The sequence below is a fragment of the Ruditapes philippinarum genome, unplaced genomic scaffold (genome assembly GCF_026571515.1).
Source record: "Ruditapes philippinarum isolate M1 unplaced genomic scaffold, ASM2657151v2 ctg6003_1_1_1_1, whole genome shotgun sequence".
Taxonomy (NCBI): Eukaryota; Metazoa; Mollusca; class Bivalvia; order Venerida; family Veneridae; genus Ruditapes; species Ruditapes philippinarum.
Genome location: NW_026855887.1, coordinates 1 through 23,611, shown reverse-complemented (window position 1 = coordinate 23,611; position 23,611 = coordinate 1). Strand labels below are relative to the sequence as shown.

Sequence of the window (23,611 nt, the reverse complement as noted above, 5' to 3'; positions counted from 1 at the left end):
GGAATCCTGATCAGACTGCGTGGATGTGCAGGCTGGTCTGGATCCATGCTGGTCGCAAACCCATTATGTTGGTTTTGTCATGGCGCGGCTCAAATGTTATTTTTTGTGTGACTTACGGTCTCCACCATTTTCATTTCCAAAACACAAATCATTTAACTCTGGCAGAAATTGTGGCTATTTACCTGATGTTAATCATGTAGGTAAAGTACCTGGCAAGTTGTTGCAAATTGTTTTTTCTAGATTTTTGTTTTTTTTATTTCATTCCTCATTTGTAATTTGCTTCATTAAAAAAATGACTCAATAAACTTTCGTCTTAGAATATTTTGGGAGATATATTCTAGTTCTTGATGTAAGGGCCAAATTAAGATTCAAATCACAAGTTACAAGCATTGCGTTATAAGATATTTTTTGTATTGGTATTTTTATGCATTTTTAATTCAGATTAAAGCAAGCTATTTATAATTTTTCAACCAGATTATTAGACCTGAACTCTTTAATATATATATATATTTAATGTTCTTTATCTTTGGATAAATTAAATAATTTTTCTATGATTTGTTAAATTGTTTACGATCCTTTGACCTATACATTGTACTATTAAAGCAGAAAGATAAAATTCTTTACCTATTTTTTTTTGTTCATTCATTATTTATATCTAAAATATTATCATATTTATATATATGTTTATTTGTGCTTATTTTTATGTGTGCTTAATGATGATGAAAAATAATTATTTATTATCGACCAAGGGAAGGAAGTTAAAAATTCCCTCCCATTATTTTCATTACATATGAAATTTTTATGTACATATATACTGTATAGGGATATGAATATTGTATATATTCTCACAAGGTATGTGAGCTTAGTGTGAGCAAACATTTGATTTTCGTTCTTTTTCTTGTCATCTCATTATTTTTCTATCTAATTATTGAATTATCAATAGCTTATAGTTTATTTAGCGCGCTCACGATCAAAACATAATTAGTGTTATGCGACCAAGGATCCAGGACCAGAAAACTGCCATCCCCGCAAGTCTAATCAGATCCATGTGTTCGCTTATGAACTCTATACGTAAGGATGAAAATGTATACCGAACAGGTATGTCCTGATCAGACTTGTGGTGAGCCATAGGCTTGTTCTGGATCCATGCTGGTCGCAAAACCACTATGTTGGTTTTGTCATGACACGGCTCATTTGTCTCATAAGCCCCGAGTGTTAATGCTATTGTTAAAACTTATAGCTGATTTTCTATCTGTACCCTGCTCTACCTACGCACATGTTTGTTTTTGGTTATATTTTGCTAGACAGGGAAATGGTCAGACTTGTTTATTAACAAATTTTACAATAGTAGGCATATTAAGATTCTTTATAAGGGAAGCAGTTTTTATGGAAGCTTAGGTGCAAAGAAATGAACATAATAAGGCATGAGCATTATAAGTGGGCATGCTCTATTATATGAGTCAAATAAGGGCATTTGTACCTTCAAATTGTTGAAATGATATATTGATAAAATTGTAACGATATTTCAGAAGGATTTTGTGTGTGTGTGTGCCAAATTATATAATTCAATCAGAATCATTATGATTTTTCAAGGAAATAAATGCATGTATACATATAGACCACTCTAGTATACATTATTCATGATATATTTTGATGTAGATTATTATAAACAGATGTTGCAAGTTAAGAAAAGATAAACTTATTTCCACTTTAAATAGGAAAAGAGAAATCAATAGTTGCTTTATTATATGCACAATATTGTAGTTTGGTTAACCAAATTTCTGATTAAATCTTGTTTTATAAATTGTGGCCATGCCAAGTGAAAGGATTTTGTAACCAATTCTCTTCTTATATATTACACAATAACATATAAATCTAGCTATTTTCTGGTATTTTCATCTTATTGTATATTTTATTTTATGTTCAGAAAATTTTACGTTTCCAAAGTCTGATTCTTTGTAAAGTAACATTATCACTTAAACATGTAGTCACTTTAATATGTAGTCATTATATTTAAAAAAAAAAAGAAGCTAAAATTTGCATTTACTTACTTCACTGTTAGAATTGGTATGGTTCAAATAGAAATTAAAGTACAATATAATGGGTACTTGGAAAAAGGGGAACATAACATAGTAAATTTGAAATAACAAAGGTAGATATTAAACTTAGAGTGTATTATTATAAAGTTGCAGTGTGTGTTGTAGATGACTTTGTTTTAGCTATAGTTGTAAATGAATTATGAATATTTGTATGTTGGCTGATGAAAAGATGGGTAAAGTTGATGCTAAGATAAAAGTGAGGAAATGATAAGATAAAATTGAGGTAATGGTAAGAAAGATCGAGGTAATGTTATGATATAGTTGAGGTAATGATAAGATAAAGTTGAAGTAATTATAAGATAGATTGAGATAATGATAAGATAAAATTGAGGTAATAATTAGATAACATGGAGGAAATGATGGGATAAAGTTGAGGTAATGATAAGATAAAGTTGAGGTAATAATAAGATAACATTTAGGTAATGATAAGATAAAGTTGAGGTAATGATAAGATAAAGTTGAGGTAATGATAAGATAAAGTTGAGGTAATGATAAGATAAGATAAGATATGGTTACAGGAATTGCAAAATGTGCAGAAAACAATGAATATCCTTTAATTTCATGTGTAACACAAGTAAAAAGTATAAAGATTCTTTTGAGAATTCTTTTAATTAGCTTGTTAATTTTAGATAAATATAGCGACATACTTCATTGAAATAAGTGTAAAAAAATTGCTTGGTTAAAGTTTAAGAAGTGTTTAATTGAAATGAAAATATTGGTAAAAATGAAAGAGGCAGTTTATTTTAAGCTACGTTGGATACTCACAAAAAATGATCTATTAATATATAGAGGTTGTAGTAAGTGTATTTTACCATTGTCCTTTGTCTAAACAATGGTAAATGGAATAGAAAAGCGATTAATATTTGCATGGATGGAATTTTTATGTGTGTAATTTTTATCATTGTAATATATATTATATACAATTCATTTTCTTTTCTTGAAATATATGTTAGCAGACACATTGATTTGTTGAAAGTGTAATTAGAGTGAAATAAATGTTCTGTAAAATACAATCATGTGGTTTTAAACATTTGTACACCCTCCTGGGCTCTTAGAATTGTTCGAAATGTTTTAGATTTGTTTTGGCAGCACCCGAGGTCTTCATTCGCCAGTCAAGCGGTGGTGGTGCGATGTAAAACCCAACCTCAGAAATATTTTACATGTAGCTTCATTGTGTTCAGAGAGAGAGAGCTATAAGTATTGTGGGGGAGAAGTCTGCTTATGAACCAATCGTAATTAGGCTTTTAAGAATGCTTTAATGACTTCTTATTATTCCCAGTAGTATGGCCATATAGTGATACCCTTGTCCATGTGTGTGCTGGTATGTTTGGAAATGTATATAATTTGTTTCAACAAGCATGACCGGACTTAAGTAAATTGATGTACATGATGCAACAAGAAGACTTGTATTTATTGCTAGGTACAAGGTCTCAACGAGGAACCGATTTGTATCTTCAATTGAAGCAGGAGTCTGAGCTTGTCCAAAACACATGCATGCAGAGATCCTAAAAGACCATCACCATAGGTAGACTATATGTTATATTTAAGACCAACATTCAAGGTCGAGGTCAAAGGACAAATCCTGTCCAGCATTAACATTAATTGGAAAGTAGCAATATTTCCTCTTTAGTCTATCTTACGCCTTAATGAATTGCCAAAACATTTTGCAGATATATTCACCAGGGTCAAAGGGTTTGGCACGCGCAATTCACAGTTCCACAGGAAACGTATCTTAAGAATCCAATGATTCAAGGTTTTGTCGTCCTCATCCGGTAAAGGGCTTTTCATCAAAATAGCGATGTATGGATTTATATCTATTATTCCTTTAACGGACTTTGTATACAGTTTATAACATTTTAAAATATTTTCAAGGTAATGTTTTATTTGTGTAAAATATGATATATATTTGATGGAATCCTTCCGTAATTCGTTTTACTGTAAAAATAACCAACGTATATAATACAATCGTAAGTCATTTAGTATAAATGACAAAGAATAAGAAATTTTTTCGACATCATATTGTTCTTTCATACATTAAGCTCAGTTTAAATAGTTTTGTCCTCAAAATGCAGACACTTATTTTAATTTAATTTACAAAGTCACTGCCTCAATTATTCATCATTCTGTATATGCCAGTCATTTTAACCCCGCTTCCCCATATGGGGCAAAAGAGGGTGATAGTAGGCAAGTCTTCTTCCCGTCAGTTCCTGCACTACCGGGCCATGAAGTGAAGAACTTGCGACTCTAGTCATGTTTCAATAAGAGGAATTTTCACAATCTGACTTCCCGCTTATAGTCAAAGAAAAGTTTTATCATATGGGTGGAAATGTAAGTATAGGTGACAACAATATTCCATTCCTCGTAGACGACTGCGAACAAGTATATAACTTATGAATTTAAATATAAATGATCATCCTTATTTTCAGTAAGTTTGTACTCAGGGTTATATTAACAATCAATGGGATGTCCCTTTATAACTTAATAGTCGTATCAGTAGATTTTGACCGTTTTATTAAATACACAATTACACAACGTAGATTCTTCCGTCGCTGTTCTCAAAGCTATTTCGTCTGTATCGTTAGTTATGTAAATTGAAAAATGTAGGACTTAACTTATTTAATAGCATGCAGGTTTTTATTATTATATTTTGTATGATTTCATGTGAAACTGTTTGGTTTCGAGTACCTTTTAGAGTTTTTCCTACAGAGTGAAAGACAGAATGAATACTATTTCGTAGGATTTTTTATGATCTTGAAATACTATAAAAGAACTAAGTAAATAATGGGACCGACAGTCTAGTTTTTGAGTTATTTGTTCTAAAGTTTATTTCATATTTCAAGGGTAGATAATTTATAAAAAAAAGTTCGAAAAATTTCATTTGGTTTTTTCTTTCATAATACAAAATTTCATTCATTTTTATAAACAACTTGGATAGTTTTTTTTACCTTAAGTAGAGGTTCCTTTATTGTGTTTTCGTAACCCACTTTCCGGCAACCCACCTTGGTAAGTCTACAATGTGTCTGCTATCATTTTGTAAGATCATGCAAAGTCGTGAAAGGTTATATGAACATAAGATTTATTTTCTGCATATGTCTACACGAAAACTGTTGCAATAGTCCTTCAGAATGTTATGTCTTCAAAAGATACCTTTTATTTTGAAAATCCGTTGACTCTCATATAATCATCTAACAATTATCTTAACAGTTTATTGAGGGTGTTATTTTAAGCGACGATCTTCTTTTTCTAATAAAAATCTTATCTGGACGGAGAACCGAACATACATTTACAACACGCGAGAGTGCTACGTTTTCAGTTTTAGTCCACTATCGTTTGTGGATATTTGAGCTTTAAAGATGAAGGAAAATAAGGAGACAGACACAGAAGGTAGGTCATGTTTTACAATAACACTCGATATTTCTGAAACCAAGTTCTTATATTTTGATATACTTTGCAAAAAGTATTACATTTTCCCCTGATACAAAAAAATAAAATGTACAAGAATGAGAATAGTTCTTTTACTTTATGGTTGATTTGTAAATGATTACAAAATTTATGAAGTCAAATGTAAAACAAGTTAAAAGAGACACCTAAAATAGAAGTTGTCATACTTAGAAAAAATATCAATATAAATGTGCTATAATGGAATTTCAATGTTTACAAAATGGGCATTTTCTAAGCTACAAGAAATAATTATTATGTCATTGTTATGCCAGCACTGCTAACATTTCTTTTTCTATTGAAAACTTAGAAATAACATAATTTTGCATGCTAACCAGTTTTACTTCGGCTGGGTATCTTTTTTAAAGATATTTCTTGTTATTTCTTATTTTGCATGCTGTATTTCGTTATACTAAGATGTCCGTCTTTCCTAAGATATGACTTTCTTGTATGTACAGATTTAGAGGACATACCGGTCTTATGTTCACAAAGATGGATTTTAGCGTACATTGGTTTCCTTGGGTTCGGCGTTGTTTATTCTTTACGAGTCAACATCAGTGTCGCTGTCGTCTGCATGTTGAAGCCGACACATTCATCAGCGGAAGTAGACTTAAATATCACCAATTTTACAACCGCCATTCCTACACATGTCGCATGTATTGAAGAAATGAAAGCCGCCTCGCATTCTAGTGATGTAAATTTTATTATTGCCTTTCTTATGTGTATCAAAATAAAAGTCGAACACAAATATTAAGGCAACTTTTTCATATAGTAGTCTATTGACTTTCCTTTAAACATGTTCTTATATTTCATATTTTTTCTCCATCAAAATGACTTTTTTGTGAAGCGATGACAGAAATTAGTAAATATCTGCTGTTAAAGCAATATTAAAGGGACTGCAATGCTTTTCATTGGTGGCACAAAAATACGATTTTCTATTTATTTCTGAATATGTTTCTTTAATAACTTTTGCATAACCGTCTGTTTGGTTTGCCCCTGTTGAACTATGTAAGAAATTCAAATATTATGTTTTACGCTTATGGACTTCTGTTGAGTTCTTTTTATGAGTGAGAGACCATCGCTCGACTAAGAAGTAATTTGAACCATAATCGTGTCGATTACGTAAATCAAAATTTAAAGGTTTGATCAGTCGATATGTATGGTAATAACGGTGATCTTTCTGAACAAGAACAAATGTTTATTACAGAGGGCAGAACTGGAATGGAATCCGGAGACCAAGTCGTCCATTTTGGCGTCATTTTTCTACGGCTATATTTTCACTCAAATACCCGGCGGATGGATAGCTGATAGGTAATACATGTAACGTAAAGTGCCCTATACTCGTCAACTTTGAATACTTTACGCGCCGCCACAACGAAATATATTAATGCACTGGTTCCCTTGTGTCATCAAATCAAACTTGAATCTTTTCTGGCCATTTTGATATAAAATTAACGCATGCTGTATAAATAACATTTATGATACAAGACGGGAAACCAGACAGGTGTCTCACTGACTACCATAGGGCCTATGAATCCTTAAGTCGTCAACACATTAGGCAAAACGTCGTCAATGGGGACCTAAAGTCGTCAAATTTTCTGATGTTTTAAAAACAATCTTGTTAACATGAAGAACTGTTTAAATCTTAAAAAAAAATTGAATCTAAAACCAGTAAAAATGTCATTTATTGCAAATTACTCTTGACAAATAATATCAAAGAAAATTTTAAAGCTTAACAATGATATGTAGATCTAGTTTGATATAATACATTTGACAAAAACGTATACTATTGAAATGTTGTTATATATATTTAAATGTTATACAGCCAGCAAAATATAGTGAACACAAATAATATAAAATGTTTTTAAAGAACAAATTTAAATGTAACGAAAAACCAGCATGAACGGAAGAGCCTCAGTAACCCATGACCTTGACATTTTAAGTTGAACGTTTTGAAGACAATTCCATTACTGTTGCGTATATTATGCTGTGCTTATTTACATTTGTGTTATACACTCAATATCTGTTTTAAGTATTTTAAAAACAATAGCACATGTTTGTTGAGGTCCAACACGTCTTGACAGCACCTTATAAGTTCTTCAATAGGTCTAATTAAGTATCTTGAATTAGACTTGTTGGCGGTTATAACCTCGTGAATTGCCTTCCCGCTGTCTCGCTTCAGATTGCCGACTTTACGTTGGCCATCATTTACTGCCACGGCGGTTGGATCATATGAGTTGTTAGCCTCGATATCAACTATGTATGACCCCAGTCGATCTAACTCCCGGCGACCGTAATGGTGCATTCCAACTACTTGAATGTTTCTTAGGACAAATTTCTTCATTATACCTGAAGAGAAAAGAAAATCAGTGTAATTTTTTCAAAAATAATGTTTTTGATATTGTGTCTTGTGTGTCTATAAGGACTGGGCTTCAACTTTCCTACGTAACTTTAGTTGTCTTTTTTCCATTTGAATTTTAAGTTTTTCTTCTCTTTTCTCTCAGTTCAGTTCTTTTTTCTTCTTCATTTCCCCTTTCTTTCTAAATAATTCCGTTTCCTTTATTATCTTCTTGGTTAATCATTGCTGTTTTCTTTCTTCCTTTAATTTTATATCCTGTTGTTTCTTCTTTTCCTTTGCTTCAATTTCTTGCTGTACATCTGTACTTGTCAAGGCTCTTGCCTTCCCTAGCTTCTTCTTTTTACCTTTAGACGAAGAAGGTGGTGGTGGCGCAACCAGCACATTAACAAAAACATTTGGGATAAGTCCTGCTTTTACTAGTTAAGTTTAATTTTGTCGGGGCCAATCACCATTCTGACAGTACCATGCAATGTTTCTTGAATAAATGACGACAGCTGACTGACTTCTGTGTGTATTTGAGTTTATTTATACTTGCCACCGGTTGCCCATATGGGCGAGTCCTCCAGAAGAGTATTAGTCATATTTTGGAGGATAGTGCAAGAGTCAGATACAGAAAGATGCCCCTATTCCAGAAGCTTCCCCTGGTTCTTTAACGTGCCAAGTGTTTAAGCACTCATAAACGGGACCTCGATTTGAAGTCTCATCCGAAAGACTGATTAGTAATTTTAGTTGGCCAGCCCGGGAATCGAATCCACTATGTCGAGATTACAAGTCTCGCGCTCTAACCGGTTGAGCTATGCGGACTGTTAGGACTGACTTCAAACTAACTCGCGCCTTATCTAACAATCATGTGATTACAATTGTAATTTAGCCTTACCGCTCCATGATTAGCAATGGTTAGCATAATATATTTCAAGTTTTAGTTTGATTTTTATTAATTCACATTTATAGAGGATATTCAAGTTTTTTCTATAAATACATGATTTATTTTCATCGAGTGGTATGAAAATAAATATTTCATGAGTGGCGGTAGCCACGAGTGAAATATGGTAATTTTCATGCCACAAGATGAAAATAAATCATGTATTTATAGAAAAAAACTTGAATTTTCTGTTTATTATAAACATTTTCTCTTTTTTGACATTAAAGTTTAAAAGACTTACCCTTATATTTTGTGTACTGGCAGAATTTAAAAGAAAGTAGTCCGGCAAGACACCAGTGAAAATACGGAAAGTATGTTTCACTGCAGTGAAAAATAAATTTTTACAGTGAAAATACGGAAAATGAAAATACGCATTTTATTTCATCAATATTTCTCAATATTTCATTTATAAGTATATAATAAATATTTTTATACGTTACAAATAATACAAAATATTATTCGATCTTAAACTTATATATTTACGCTTTACATAAACAGAACCTAATAAATTCACATGTTATTTCAACATACTTTATATGCTTTATCAACAACTTATTAATAACTTTAAGTTGTGAGGGCAGTTTTCAAAAGGTATGCCCAAATCTCGTCAACTGGTACTTAAAGTCGTCATTAAATTTAAAGGTTACTTTTAATAGACTAGGTAGTGTTTTCTTAGTAGGGAAGCTACAGATACAAAACCAAAAAAATATGACCTATTCGACACAGAGTTACTTCCCACTGTTTACATATGGCCACGTGTTTACAATTTTAATTCGCCCATTGTGGCTGCTAAAGACATTGGATCGTCGACAGCTCTTACTTTCTCTATCAAACACAACTATGCCTTTTCTGGTCGTATTTTAGGAGTGGTTATTTGCATATACAACGTAGAACAGATCAATGAAATAGAAAATATATTCAACTTTCAAAATAAGCCGCCATTGGTACTTCCAGATAACGCGAGCGAGAGAAAAACGATAATACAAAAATCTGACGACAATGGGATCATGACGACTTTAAGGCACTTTACGTTAACTATAACGTTTTGATGTTATAACTTTTAAGTTAGATTTAACTGATATTACCGTGGATTATTCATCATTTATCTGATCTCGCTCAGTCGATACTGATTTTTTGTTCATTTTTGTTTTGCATACTTTGACATTGCTCTAGTTTTCCCCACATTTGCAGTATATTGTAGAATGTAGCTAGGACATAACAATGATATTACAATATACCAGGCCATGTTCCAGATAATAGTCAGTCGAGGATATACAAATATATTTTAGTATCATTGGGATTTATTCTATGTAGTCATTGATTATAGCCTTAACATTCACGTTATCAGAAAAGTATCATGCCAAAGGATCTCCTGTTAAATTTGTTTTCTTTAAAATCTCTAAATGTTCCTTTTGACTCTGCAAACTTGAACAAATAATTGACATATTTCCTTTTGAAATACGTGAATGAGTGATTAAGTATGTCAAAATTTTAGGTATGGTGGAAAACGTGTTTTATTCGTGACGATATTGTTGTCGTCTATACTGACTGTACTAATGCCAGTGTGTGCTCGAACCAGCGTCTACCTTGTTTATACCATCAGAGTGCTGATAGGTCTACTTACAGTATGTAACTATTGTTGTTTATAATAGCTGGTAGCTGATATTAAAGTCTAAAATACTTATTCAATTTTGTTACATATGATTTACTGTTGGAGAGTTTAAAGTAGCTTTCAGAAACTGCCTTCTGCTTCATTGTAACTTGGTTCTGTTACCTCATATTATAAAGTAAAAAACTTTTACTGTGTGTTGACAAACTTTCTTAATAAACAGGTAAATCTCAATGTATGAATGATTTTATTTTTATATAAAAATCTTGCATTCTGATCTTTTATCAATTTCCTTTCTTTTGCCCACAACAGTCGACTAATTTTCCAGCCATGAATGCGATGTGGGGAAGATGGGCACCGAAGTTGGAAAGGAGTAAATTGGCGACACTTTGTTATGCAGGTAGGAAAAGGTCATATAAAATGTAGACAGAAGCAATTGTGTTCTGTCTGGTACGGTATTCGCCACATGACCAAAATAACAACATATTGTTCTATAGATTTCGAATGTATTTTTTTTTTTTATTCAATAAACAAGCATAAAAATGCAGACAATTTCATACTGATATTGCGGCTTTTCTAGCCACATTTATTTGATGTACTGTTTGGGATAATCCTTTTCTTCTGCATGTAATTGCATGATGACTGACGCTTTTTCTGTAAATCTGAAGAGTAATCATAACGGCTACCGGAACTCAAAACGTTTCATAGTATACTTGTGTACTGTTGTTTTTCTCTATATATACCTTATTTACGTTTGCATCGGTTACATTTTATAGCCATTCTAGCTCTTGTTTGTGTCTATTCGTAATTAAACAATCGTTTCTGGGTACAATGTTCAAGTAGGACCATGGATTATATCATTTAAAAGACGTTTTTTAAATTCTTTACCAGGTGTTAGAGCTTAAAATCATCATCTCGTGGGATGTTACAATGATGCCGCGCGTCTAAACGCCTCACTTGTGTTGTTTTCAGGTACCACACTCGGAAATGTTTTGACCTTTAGTACATCCGGTCTCTTGTGTGCATACGGCTTTGATAATGGATGGGGATCTATTTTCTACGTGACTGGTAAATGACATATACATAATCAATTTCTACAAACATTTGTGTCTAAAGACGATCTTCAGTTGGTTATGATGTAAATAAAATGCATATTAATAAACATTTAAAACAAGCATAAAATAATTTATATTACCATTGTATATCAATGTTTCAGAACTGTGATTGCTTTGTGAATTGCATCTTTTTCTGTACAGAACAGTTTGTTATTATGATTCCTTACACATCTGTTTCAATTAAAGAGCGTACACGTTTGTTTGTAATTATGCTCGAATCGGAGTGAAATTAAAACACGACGCATCTTTTATTCTTGCCGTGAATTAACTTTTATCAAGGATCAAAGCTTAAGTGTAATTTCATATATACTTTTATTAAAATTAGGGATAAAAGGCATTATAAGCTGAGGCTGTTTTTACAATGTCTATGCATCTAGCATTTTTGTTATTGTTTTTGTCTGAAGCAGAACTGAATTTTGTTTTGTTATACATTTCCATTAATTCTACACATGATATATTTTATGTGAAAGGTATACTGGGCATCTTGTGGTCTCTTGCGTGGTTTTATATAACAGCGGACACTCCAGCATCACATCCGAGAATAAACGCGCAGGAAATCAAATATATAACAAGAAATGTGGAATTTGATACCGAAAAACGGGTATGAAATTATTGCAAAGACAGTATGTATAAATTGTGACTCATTTTAACTCTCATAGTAGACATGATGATAATTTTAATCTTAGTTTAAATTAATTCTTTTTAAAAGTAATAACAAAAAGCTAATAAAGATTGTAGAAAAGATAGCGTGGGACAAAAAAACTCCCGCTGACGAGTTTTGTCATTGAAATTCAAATTCATGCGGCCATTTATCATTTGATTACATGTTATGTTACATGTTGATCAACCATGGGTATTCGACTATGAGTAACTCGTTCACAAAGCCTGAAGCAGAATTCTATTTATACAAGCTTTGATAGATTTAACTTGATTTAACCCTGTATGTTAATAACAAAATAACGTAAATTTTACGGCAATGATTGCCCCGTTTTTTGTTGTTGTTTTTTTAAATTGAACGTTCTGTAAAGGTAAGAAATATAAAGAACTTAATTGGTCATAACTTGGATAATAAAAATCTCCAAATAGATATAATAACACTTTCATTAAGTCTCTAAATTTCCAAAAGGACAATAATTTATATATATGCTTTATGTAACCATCAGCCGTGTCTAAAATTGAGATATTTTTCATCTTTATCACCATGGCAACTGAAAAAAAAACACGGAAATTGTTCTTTTCATTTATAGAGCGCCTCTGTCCCATGGCTGTCTATAGTAAAGTCTCCACGTATCTGGGCGTGTCTGACAGGTCATGTGTGCAATAACTGGACCAATTATACGCTGTTAACAAACATTCCAACATTTATGAAAGAAGTTCTCAAATTTGATATAAAGGCGGTAAGTTAATTTGGACGTGTATTTATCATATTATAGCTTGCACTTACATAAGTTATTATACGTACCTGGCCGTACCGTATGTCTGTATGTTTTTATTACAGAATGGTGGCCTGTCTGCTATGCCGTATATCTGTATGTTTTATTACATAATGATGGTCTGTTCGCTGTACCGTGTATCTTATGTTTTATTACATAATGGTGGCCTCACCACCGTACCGTATGTTTTTATTACAGAATGATGGCCTGTCTGTCGCGCCGTATATTTGTATGTTTTATTACAGAATGATGGCCTTTCCGCCGTGCCGTATATCTATGATGGAGTACTGTTTGCAGTGCCGTATAGCTGTACGTTTTACTACAGAATGGTGTCCTGTCCGCAGTGCCGTATATCCGTATGTTTTATTACAGAATGGTGTCCTGTCCGCAGTGCCGTATATCCGTATGTTTTATTACAGAATGGTGTCCTGTCCACCGTGCCGTATATCCGCATGTTTTATTACAGAATGGTGTCCTGTTCACCGTGCCGTATATCCGTATGTTTTATTACAGAATTGTGACTTGTCCGCAGTCCTGTCTGCAGTGCCATATATCTGCATGTTTTATTACAGAATGGTGGACTGTCCGCCGTGCCGTATATCTGTATGTTTTTCTCGACAGTAATAGCTGGCCAGATTGCAGATCTCCTACGATCACGTAAAATACTATCGACAACAGTAACTAGGAAAATTTTTCTGTCATTTGGTAAGTATAATGTTGGTGATGAGGGCGACTTCATCTGGTACCTCCATACTTTAGCATAATTATCGTCTCATACTTAATATTTTTTTTATTTCATCGTTATTGTAATATCAATGTTTATTGTCACAGAAGATTTGGTTATACATAATATTATAATCTTCACTAGTTGTCAGTAACAAGAGGTCCCTATAGCAATTAGTTATTAATATTTTCCGTTTATTCAAAGGTGAGGAGCCATGCAGATAATTAAGTAAAAAATAGTGGATAAAGTGCAAATAATTTTTGCCTATTCACATATGTGAGATCCAATGAAAAAATCTAAATAATTGTATTATCAAATCATCACATCAGAAATTTATTTTCTATTGTATTTAAAAAATATCCATATTCAGGATTTGCCGGCGCAGGCGGTTGTTTAGCAGCAACTGGTTTCTGTGACTGTGAGCATCGAACCCTTGCTGTAGGACTATTGTCTTTGGCTGTCATGTTCACTGGGGTCAGTAGGTCAGGCTACGGGGTCAACCATGTTGACCTTGCCCCTAAGTTTGTATCTCTTTATATTTTATATTATGTCACCTTTTGCGATCCTTAGTATGCATTCTTTTGCAATAATCTTTTGCTTTATTGTAGTACACATTTAGAAATTTTTCATAATGAAATAACGAGTGATGTACTTAACATTGTAAGAACAGTTTGGCATAAAACAATTTAGCCGTGTTCATTATATATAAGACAATAATCGACGTCTTGTAATTTTGTCGTTTTTAAAGACCAAAATCTGTTTAACACTATTTTTGACATAAAAGGCAGTTGCTGGGTTTTAGATTATAATACGATCCATTAAATGGTAAGCGATCAATAACTATATTCGAACATTCGTTTGCTTTTCATCACAAAAACAACAACAGCAAAAGCAAACCTAACTGCTCTGGTTAATTCTAATCTAATCTTCTTATTTATATATGTTTTATGCCATATATCATTTTCATATCTCACCATAAAATATAATATAACATTGTACATAAATATAGCAAAATGTATCTCATTACAGATTTGCGGGAGTTTTGTATGGAATAACGAACACATTTGCCACTATACCAGGAATGACCGCACCACTGCTTGCCGGATATCTAACACCTAATGTAAGTTATTGTAGCACTATGCATATTATAATATATGATATTATAATCCTTAATATTTGTATATCCAACAACTTCCCTACAATATTTAAGTGCTGAAATGTTATCTGTATTTGTGTTGTTGTGCCGTAAAACCAAACCAAACAAACAAAATTAATGCAATATGTACATTACAAAGTACAAGGTACCAAGTTAGTTAATATATAATTCCATTAAATTGTTAGAAGGAAAATGTTAAACGTATATTTACATACAAAATCAAGATTTTATTCTTGATTTGTTGCTTTTTTTGTACAATAACCTTGAAACTCATCAAAGTCAAATTATATGGGGGGAATGCCTCACATAATGTTGGAATAAAAACTTGACATTTCATACTTATTTACTATCAAAACAGTCTTAGCGACTGAACTTACTGTATCGCATGCATGTACTTATTTTCTATGTGTGTGTGTGTTTCAGAATACACCTGAAGAGTGGAGGAACGTGTTTTATGTTTGTGCTGGATTTGATGCATTTGGTATTCTTATATTTTGTATATTTGGATCTGGAGAGATGCAGGTAACAGCATGTTACAATGATGACATGAAACATATTGTGTTTAAAAAAATGGAAAATTGCTTGCTAACTGATGATATAAAAGTTGATTTGATACAAATTGGCTCAATCGTATTTAAGTATAAATTTAAGTGGTTAAATTGTATATACCCAACATGTTAAACAAAATGATGGTTATCGTAGTCCCATGTTTCCAGGTTTACTGCCTTTACTTTCTGAATGATAATGGTAAATATATACATGTGTATCGCAAAAATTGAATGCAATAATAATTGCTTTGTTTTTGTTTTTTTTTTAGTTTTCTTTTTAAGTTCGTTTTTCAAGTGCTTTTTGGCATGATTATATAGAAAAGGTATATACTCTGTTATATACTTTTACAATATAAACTCTGGAAAAGGGGGCCCTGTGAAAATTAAAGTAATGTTGTCGAATATAAGCCTAAAATATTCATCTTGTTTATTCAACCCAAAGAGCGAACGGAAATAATGGTTTCTATAACTTTGCTTAACAATTTTGACTTTTAAAATAACATAGTTATAACATTATATTTAGTTTATTATAGGACCATGGACCAGTAATTCGAAACGTTAAAATATTATAGTTCCTTTCTTTGTGAAACGTAAACTGTGTAGAAATGTAAATGATTCTATGATGCGGTCATAAAGATCAAAGATCGCAAAGATCAATTAATTTTGATAAATATTCTTTGCTAAAAAGATAACTATCTTTATTAAATTCGTATTTTTTAATAGGATGTTGATGAAAAATGGATTAAGGGAAAAAAGAATGCATTCTTCTTTTGATTCTTGCTGGAGAATTTTTCACACCGTGTCTAACGCAGATTGATATCACTGTGCACCATTCATTATTAAAGACAGTTAATAATTTTTTCAGGACTGGGCAAAAGATGAAATTATCGAGGTTGAGATACCAGTAGACAAATTGAAAGGAAATTCCAGTTTGGAAAAGGACTCAAGTGTTACTTCTGAAGAAAATAAAGTAACGTCCGAGTTACCGGACAACAACGTTAACTTATGATATCATATAAATAAAGAAACTGTTTTTGTCTAGTGCTCAGTATTCTCAAAATATGACCCAAGTTACCGCCCCTGATATATCCGTTTATAATGTAGATGGGTAAAAATGTACATGTATGTAGTTTGACTATTTTCTATGTACAATGCAAATACAACAATGTACAATGTATATTATATTTGATTCAGATAGTAATTGTGTTGTTGTTTATATTCTTTTAAATTGTAAAATAAATGTCAAACCGGACACACATTAGATTTTGTTTTTATCGGGTTGCTCTTTGTACATGTATATATCTAAGACACCAGAAAAAATGCTAATCATGCAAATAAATACTAAAACATGGATATAAGTTTTGATAAGTTTATTTTTTTCAAATTCCATAAGGCCACATGGCCCGTGTGGATACACAATACAATATATATATATATATATGACAAGACAGTGTACAAAAATAAATTTCAAACAAGTTTTAAACAACAACGGAGAAGGTTTACATTCATTTGCATGTTGAAATATCTTAGTATATTAATAATCCATTTCTAATAATATCTAAATGTTTACAAAATTATGTATGTGTTGTATTCTATAAACTACCCCTGCTCTTCCTTGTCACAAAATAACTATGTGTGTTAGATATATGAGTCCTTACATACTAGTCATATCCTGATCTTGTCAAAACGAAACACAAGACCAACATAAACTATGAGTCTATAATATTTTAGATAGGAATTTGCATACTGTAAGTATCCTGATCTTATCGAAAACGAAACACAAGATCAACATACAGCTTGAAGAGAGATATTCTTTAAATGCTCGAAAACTAATGCTGAGTTAAAAAGAATACAACAATATTACTCTGTAAAGTATAGTCGTATGTATTACATCGTGACACTAAATTATTATTCTGAAGAAGAGTCGTGGAGTAACTTTTTGAAAACTTTAAAATTTGCTATCATGTATATATGTATATATATTACAGCTTAAATCGGCTGATTCTACTTTTTTGTTTAGAATTTAAAGTTTGAATCGTTATGTACTGAACACGAATATGAAAAATAAGATCAGACTAATATTCTGTGATACAGTCAGTCACCTTGATTTTTTCCTGTCGAAGAATTTGTTTAGACATCCAATTCATTTCTAGAGTTGTACATTGTAACAATACAGTATATTTTAAATGTATTCAACAGAATGCAACGTATTTTAAAGTGCAATTTTAGTACGAGAAACAAAACAAAACAATAATAATAAATTATAATAAAAAAAACAATATTAATAAAATAAAACCAAATATCATTTTCAGGCGTTAAACATAAAAGTGATATTTCCAGTTCGAAACTATAACAATTTGACTGTTGTATTTGTGGCAAATTTTAATTACATACAGTTTTGCGTGTTGCCGTTAAATTGTGCAATTGCTCTGCTATAAAATGGTTTCAAATTAACCTAATTACACGACAGTCGTACTAGACATGTCGGTATAATAACATAATTGACGGGCGGTAAGCATTCATCTTTTTAACATATTCCAACTGGTTCGACTAAATCAATGTTATGGATTCATAGTCAACATCTAAAGGAGCCTGCTATCAAATTTCTGGCCCTGTTCAAGGTTTACTATTGAAAACAACCCAACTTTCCGATGAGAAGCGGCATTTTAAAAAGTCACAAAAACTTACGTTTTCTCATGATAATAAATCATTTTAAGATACAATTCGTAATTTGCAACATTTTGTCACTAAATATTTCAAACCATACCTTCAAAAACGCTTTTCTTTTTTTAATGTCATTAATTGTTCGCCTCTATTTAATGATAACATCGACATCCACTCATCAGCAAGAATGAATAACGACGAAAACGTTCAACGATATAATTTTAGGGCTTTTATGCAATAATGAGTATGAAAGAGTAAAACATTATTATGTTTATGTTCATATCGTATATCCCAAGGTTGTCTCTGTGTACGACCAATTCGATCAGAGCTAATCAGTTTTCATGAGAGGAAACATTGTCGTGGAAACAGTTGGACTCGAACACACCCCCTTGTCATCTCAATCGCAATAACTATACGAAGAACGGATGGACTTGTAGTGAATAAATGAGATTTGAATCTAATTTTTTGCTGAATGAAATTTTATTGGCTATATGTACATTGTATTTATACATGGTATTGTTTCAAAAATGTATAATTAACACTTACCCTGATGGTCGTTGTCAATGTACTAGCCCAGCTTCTATGTTTTAGAACTTTCTATTAACAATTCTAGATAAAATTCAGATAAAAAGTTTGAAGTTAGTCAGCCACCATTTTATAGGCTGGTCAGACTGCATAGAAGTGCAAGCTGGCCAGTCTGGCTTTGAACGGGTGGCAATAGTGCCGGCAGGTTTAAAAATTAAGCAGTCAGCCAAACAGGCGTCATCCTGTATGTTATATAAATACTTAACAAAAATATCAGAAAGGTTTGATTTTATGGTAAATACGATAATTTTACGAAAGATAATAATAAAAAGATAAATATTACAGAAAATAAATTATCACACACCCATGCCGATTTTGCGACTCCGTAAATATGGTATTGCACGGCCCAAACTCTTCACAGTGATTCCCTTCCTTGGCAGAATTGTAATCACTGAATTCAAAGATGTCACATGATGATGAAAGTCACATGACGTAACGTCGAAATTCAAATGTAAATATCCACCGTTACATAGAAAATCTAACGTCATTTTTCTCTGTCTGTTTTATTTTTAACTTTTAGTGCCTACGTTTGATATAGTTTATCAAAAAATTATCAAAAGTATACAAAATAACGAAAAATAAATTCAAAAGCTAAAAAATATAAAATATCAAAATATTGTCTCGGTAGAAAATATTCTCATATTTTTTAAAATTATTTCTAAATATTCATATTATTTATTTATTTATTCATAAACATTGTTAGATAAATGAGAAAACTTATCTGATATATAAAAGCAGTAGATAATACAATTTTTGAAAAAAATATAGTATATCAGAAATTCTGATATCCGAAGAATTAAGGGGAGATCACTGCGTGGAGAATGTGCACGGCCGTGCATATATTTTGACGTGACGTCATTACAGTAGCGTTATACAAACATAGTGTAAAGACGCGCTAAATGTTAGCGTTAAACTATAGGCGCGTCAATGAATAACGACTCTTATTTTACTTTAAACGGTCTTTGTATTGGGTATGTGATAAATAGAATATTGAATTCGTGTCAGTTCATTACTGAATTTATTGCACTCGTTGAATAAAATAATATTATGCTCGCCAGAGGCTCGCATAATATAATTTTATTTAACTCGTGCAAAAAATTCAGTATTGAATTTACACTCATTTAATATCCTCTATTTATCACATACCCATGCCGATTTTAAGACTCTGTAAAAATGGTGTTGCACGACCCTGCATATATTTTGACGTGACGTCATTTGCGTTATACAGACAAAGTGTAAAGAGACGCTCTAAATGTTTGCGTTATATTGTTGGCGCGTCAATGAAAATGACTCTTTTTCACTTTAAACGGTCTTTGTTTGGTATGTGATAAATAGATTGTTAAATTCGTGTAAATATTACGAAATTTATTGAACTCGTTGAATAAAATAATATGCTCGCTAGCGGCTCGCATAATATAATTTTAATCAACTCGTTAAAAAAAATCAGTATTGAACTTAAAGTCATTCAATATCGTCTATATAATGAAAATTATTCAACGCTGACTCGGTCTTTCTAAATAGTACACAATGTTCAGTCATCATTTTAATATAAATGGAATTTATGCGCATCCAAATGGTAAACTATCCGGTGGTGAGGGTATCCACACCCTCCCCCACAAACACACATACATTTGTGCCACTTCTCGTTTTTTTTAAGACCGTGTGTGTAACTTTCTCTTCCTCATTATCATGATTCCATTACCCTTTTCTATCTAAATATGCCTTTATAATTTATTGTTTTATTCTTTTTTACTAATTTACTAATTTGATTGACTAAACAATCAACGAACGCTTTTATATATTAAATATTTATCTCAATATATGGATGTTATTTTAAGGACAGTTTAGTGATATATTCTAATTGACTACTTTACACAAGAGTGTTGGCCCAGTGACAGAAAAGTGTCTGTTTTATATTTGAATAAACTTATTGAATCGTTTTCAATATATTTTTATATACAGACTTTGTTAATTGGAATAATTTGTGTTATATAAATCAATGGCATTTTGAATGTGGGTATTTTATGTTGTTTGCATTTATGTTCTTTAATACCTGTATTAAACGTTTTTGTTTATTGGTTTGATAATTGAATTTTTCACATTGACGCGCATTTATCCATTAAAATCTTATTATCACATCAGGATTGCATCCTCTCGTTTAACAAGGATTTAATTAAATGCAAACACTTTATGCCCAAAAAACTGCAGACAGTTAGTCCTATATATTTCATATCACCACTAGAATTCTTTAAGTGTCTAGAGCCATGAGTATGTCGAGACAGTTTCAAATTGTAGTTCACACATGATAAGCTATTAGTTTAATTTAAGGGCCCATAATTACCCCAGGTAAAATATTTGTATTGGAACATTATTTTATATAATATACGCATCAATCAACAAAACTATTTTTTTCACCGACAGTAGTATATATATTAGTTTTGGTCTCTTCTGTTCTGATATATATAATCTAATCAGTGCTATACTTGTAAACACATTGCTGAACTGAAATGTATTTATTCTTTTTATGTCCTTTCTTCATATGAACACATATAAATTTAGCGATACATGTTCATATCAAATACTTAATGGATTTTGTGCAGTATTATGCAGGTTCTTGAATTAAACATTTAGCACATATATATCAATGCTGTTTGGGAGTAATGTACATAAGGGTACATAACAATATGATCTACGTAGATTTCTTATCATTCTGAAACACCTTGTGTATAAACCAAACAAATAAAAATTTATTTTTTTAATTTTGAGATTATATTCAAACCATACACCATGAGGACGTAGAAACAAATAATAAGTTTCCTTCTGCCTTGTACACGAATGTTCAGATTTCTGCAAACTTTTAGATTCTAAATTAATTCCATTTTATGGCAGAAATGAAGGATAACAAAGAACAAGAAGGTACGATTTTTATGTATCTATTTATACATTCGAAAATAGTCATTTATAAAAAAAATCTTTAAAAAATCTCATGTTCGAAAATTGAAGAGTTTTCCTTGGAGTGTATTCAATTTACAAGTATAAAGCAAAATTAGAGGATCTGTCAAATAATACTGTACTGACAAATGACGGTTAAGGATAAATTTAACAAAACGAAAGTATTTGTACAGTGCGAGAGATGACTGTATCTTTGTTAAGACAAGAAGGGAGACGAAGAACACGTCGGTATAAGAAGGATTACTTTTCCGAATACTTATAGACCTTTTTACAATACCATATTTCCATAGAAACGGAAGTAGCATTTCGCGCATGCGAAACAATGCATCAACGAAGGAATACATTTTATCACCATTCAACAACTTCATAAACAATTTGATGTAATCTAAATGATAAATAAACTATTTGCTTGAAATGGTTTATTTTGATAAATGACCGATGCAAAGGCGATTTTCAGTAATTAAATTTCTGCATTTACGTATTCAATGATGCATTCGATTCTGACATGGGACCCTTCGTATGCAAGCATTAGAATGATATTCAACCATCTCATGCCAATAAGTCTTATGACATGGGTCACTTGGATTATCTTCACCAAGGTCCTAAATAAGGGTCGTGAATGGGAAATCTATGGCCAATAAAAATATAGAATAAATAGACATAGACGCCGGGTCAATATCAACTTCCGGTATGCTTAAGTTTCACGATATCCTTTTGTCCAAATGAAATTATTAATCGTTTAAGCGAATTTATGATCTACGACGGATAGGATAAAAAAGAAATGGCCGCATTTGCAAACGAAAAAATAGTGTGTTATTCGCCGAAAATGTACAGATCTCAATGTGTAGTAAAAAATGTGCAGTCAGTGTGTTAATATATAATTAATTCTGTCAAAGACCTCGCATCGAGGTTTTGCCTTATTCATAATATTTTCCAGCACGCTCCTTGGATTAAGTGCAAGATATGAAGTCATTGTTATCTATGACCATTGTTTGTGACATACTTGATCAAAAATAAGATTTTAAAAATGAACTATATAATTCACTTTTCACCAGTTTTTAATTCTTATTCTATATGATGTATTTCGCAATATTTTCTTAGATATGACTGTCTTGTATTTACAGATTTAGAGGACGTACCGGTCTTGTGTTCACAAAGATGGATTTTGGCGTACATTGGTTTCTTTGGGTTCGGCGTTGTTTATTCTTTACGAGTAAACATCAGTGTCGCTGTCGTCTGCATGTTGAAGCCGACAAATGTGATTGAAGCAGACCTAAATATTACCAATTTTACAACCGCCTTGCCGACAGATGTCGCCTGTATAAATGAAATGAAGGCAGCCTCGCATTCCAGTGACGTAAGATTGAAAACTATGGCATACATGGCTCCAGAATTGTTGACCATGCAACTTAATGTTGAAATAACCATTATTTGTTTTAACATTAATGATACAAATTTCTTTTCTCCCGATAACTTCCTTAAACATATTGAATAACTACCATTTACCAGTAAAGATACTTACTCTGTTCTAATTTGTTAGTTAACGTAAGGACTTTTTTATTTGAAGATAAATCAGATTTTGCTTGTGTAATTTGTCTATCATAGCGAGCAGAACTGGAGTGGAGCACAGAAACCAAGTCGTCCATACTGGCCTCATTTTTCTACGGTTACATAGTAACACAGGTACCTGGTGGATGGCTTGCTGATAGGTAAGATGGTTAACCAGTCTAGTAAGATTGCAGTTTATTATACCAGGTATAATCTTAAATAGCCTGAATAAAATTGCATGTCCGTCAAAATGACGTTACTGTAGGCCTATATAGACATTACCTTGTGATGTATGGGAAACTTAATAATAGTCCCTTACGGACTATCATTCCCCTCAACTTCTATTGTCTTGTCGTCCGCTCCGGTATTGGTCTTTTCAAGCTTGAATCTTTTCCACTGCCACTTTTTATCTAATTTTGATTTAAACTCATTTATATTATATATTCTTGGATAAAACTT

The 23,611-nt window shown here is 31.9% G+C and overlaps 2 protein-coding genes and 1 long non-coding RNA gene across 3 annotated transcripts; all 3 read left to right on the top strand.

Moving 5' to 3' along the window:
• The first annotated feature begins 1,140 nt into the window (after nucleotides 1-1,140).
• On the top strand, nucleotides 1,141-3,112 carry LOC132744717 (uncharacterized). The gene is made up of 2 exons (XR_009627742.1): nucleotides 1,141-2,328; nucleotides 2,601-3,112. It is a non-coding gene; the product is annotated as an uncharacterized LOC132744717 (long non-coding RNA).
• Nucleotides 3,113-5,103: 1,991 nt separating this feature from the next.
• On the top strand, nucleotides 5,104-16,685 carry LOC132744716 (uncharacterized transporter slc-17.2-like). Its single transcript, XM_060733490.1, has 13 exons — nucleotides 5,104-5,483; nucleotides 5,996-6,231; nucleotides 6,745-6,848; nucleotides 10,314-10,443; nucleotides 10,740-10,827; nucleotides 11,400-11,495; nucleotides 12,013-12,143; nucleotides 12,790-12,939; nucleotides 13,548-13,680; nucleotides 14,070-14,220; nucleotides 14,729-14,819; nucleotides 15,279-15,377; nucleotides 16,269-16,685. The coding sequence occupies exons 1-13, from the start codon at nucleotides 5,453-5,455 to the stop codon at nucleotides 16,410-16,412; spliced, it is 1,584 nt and encodes a 527-aa protein (XP_060589473.1). The 5' UTR covers nucleotides 5,104-5,452; the 3' UTR covers nucleotides 16,413-16,685.
• Nucleotides 16,686-21,439: 4,754 nt separating this feature from the next.
• LOC132744715 (sialin-like) lies at nucleotides 21,440-23,327 on the top strand. The gene is made up of 3 exons (XM_060733489.1): nucleotides 21,440-21,568; nucleotides 22,729-22,961; nucleotides 23,210-23,327. The coding sequence occupies exons 1-3, from the start codon at nucleotides 21,535-21,537 to the stop codon at nucleotides 23,315-23,317; spliced, it is 375 nt and encodes a 124-aa protein (XP_060589472.1). The 5' UTR covers nucleotides 21,440-21,534; the 3' UTR covers nucleotides 23,318-23,327.
• The last annotated feature ends 284 nt before the right edge of the window (nucleotides 23,328-23,611 follow it).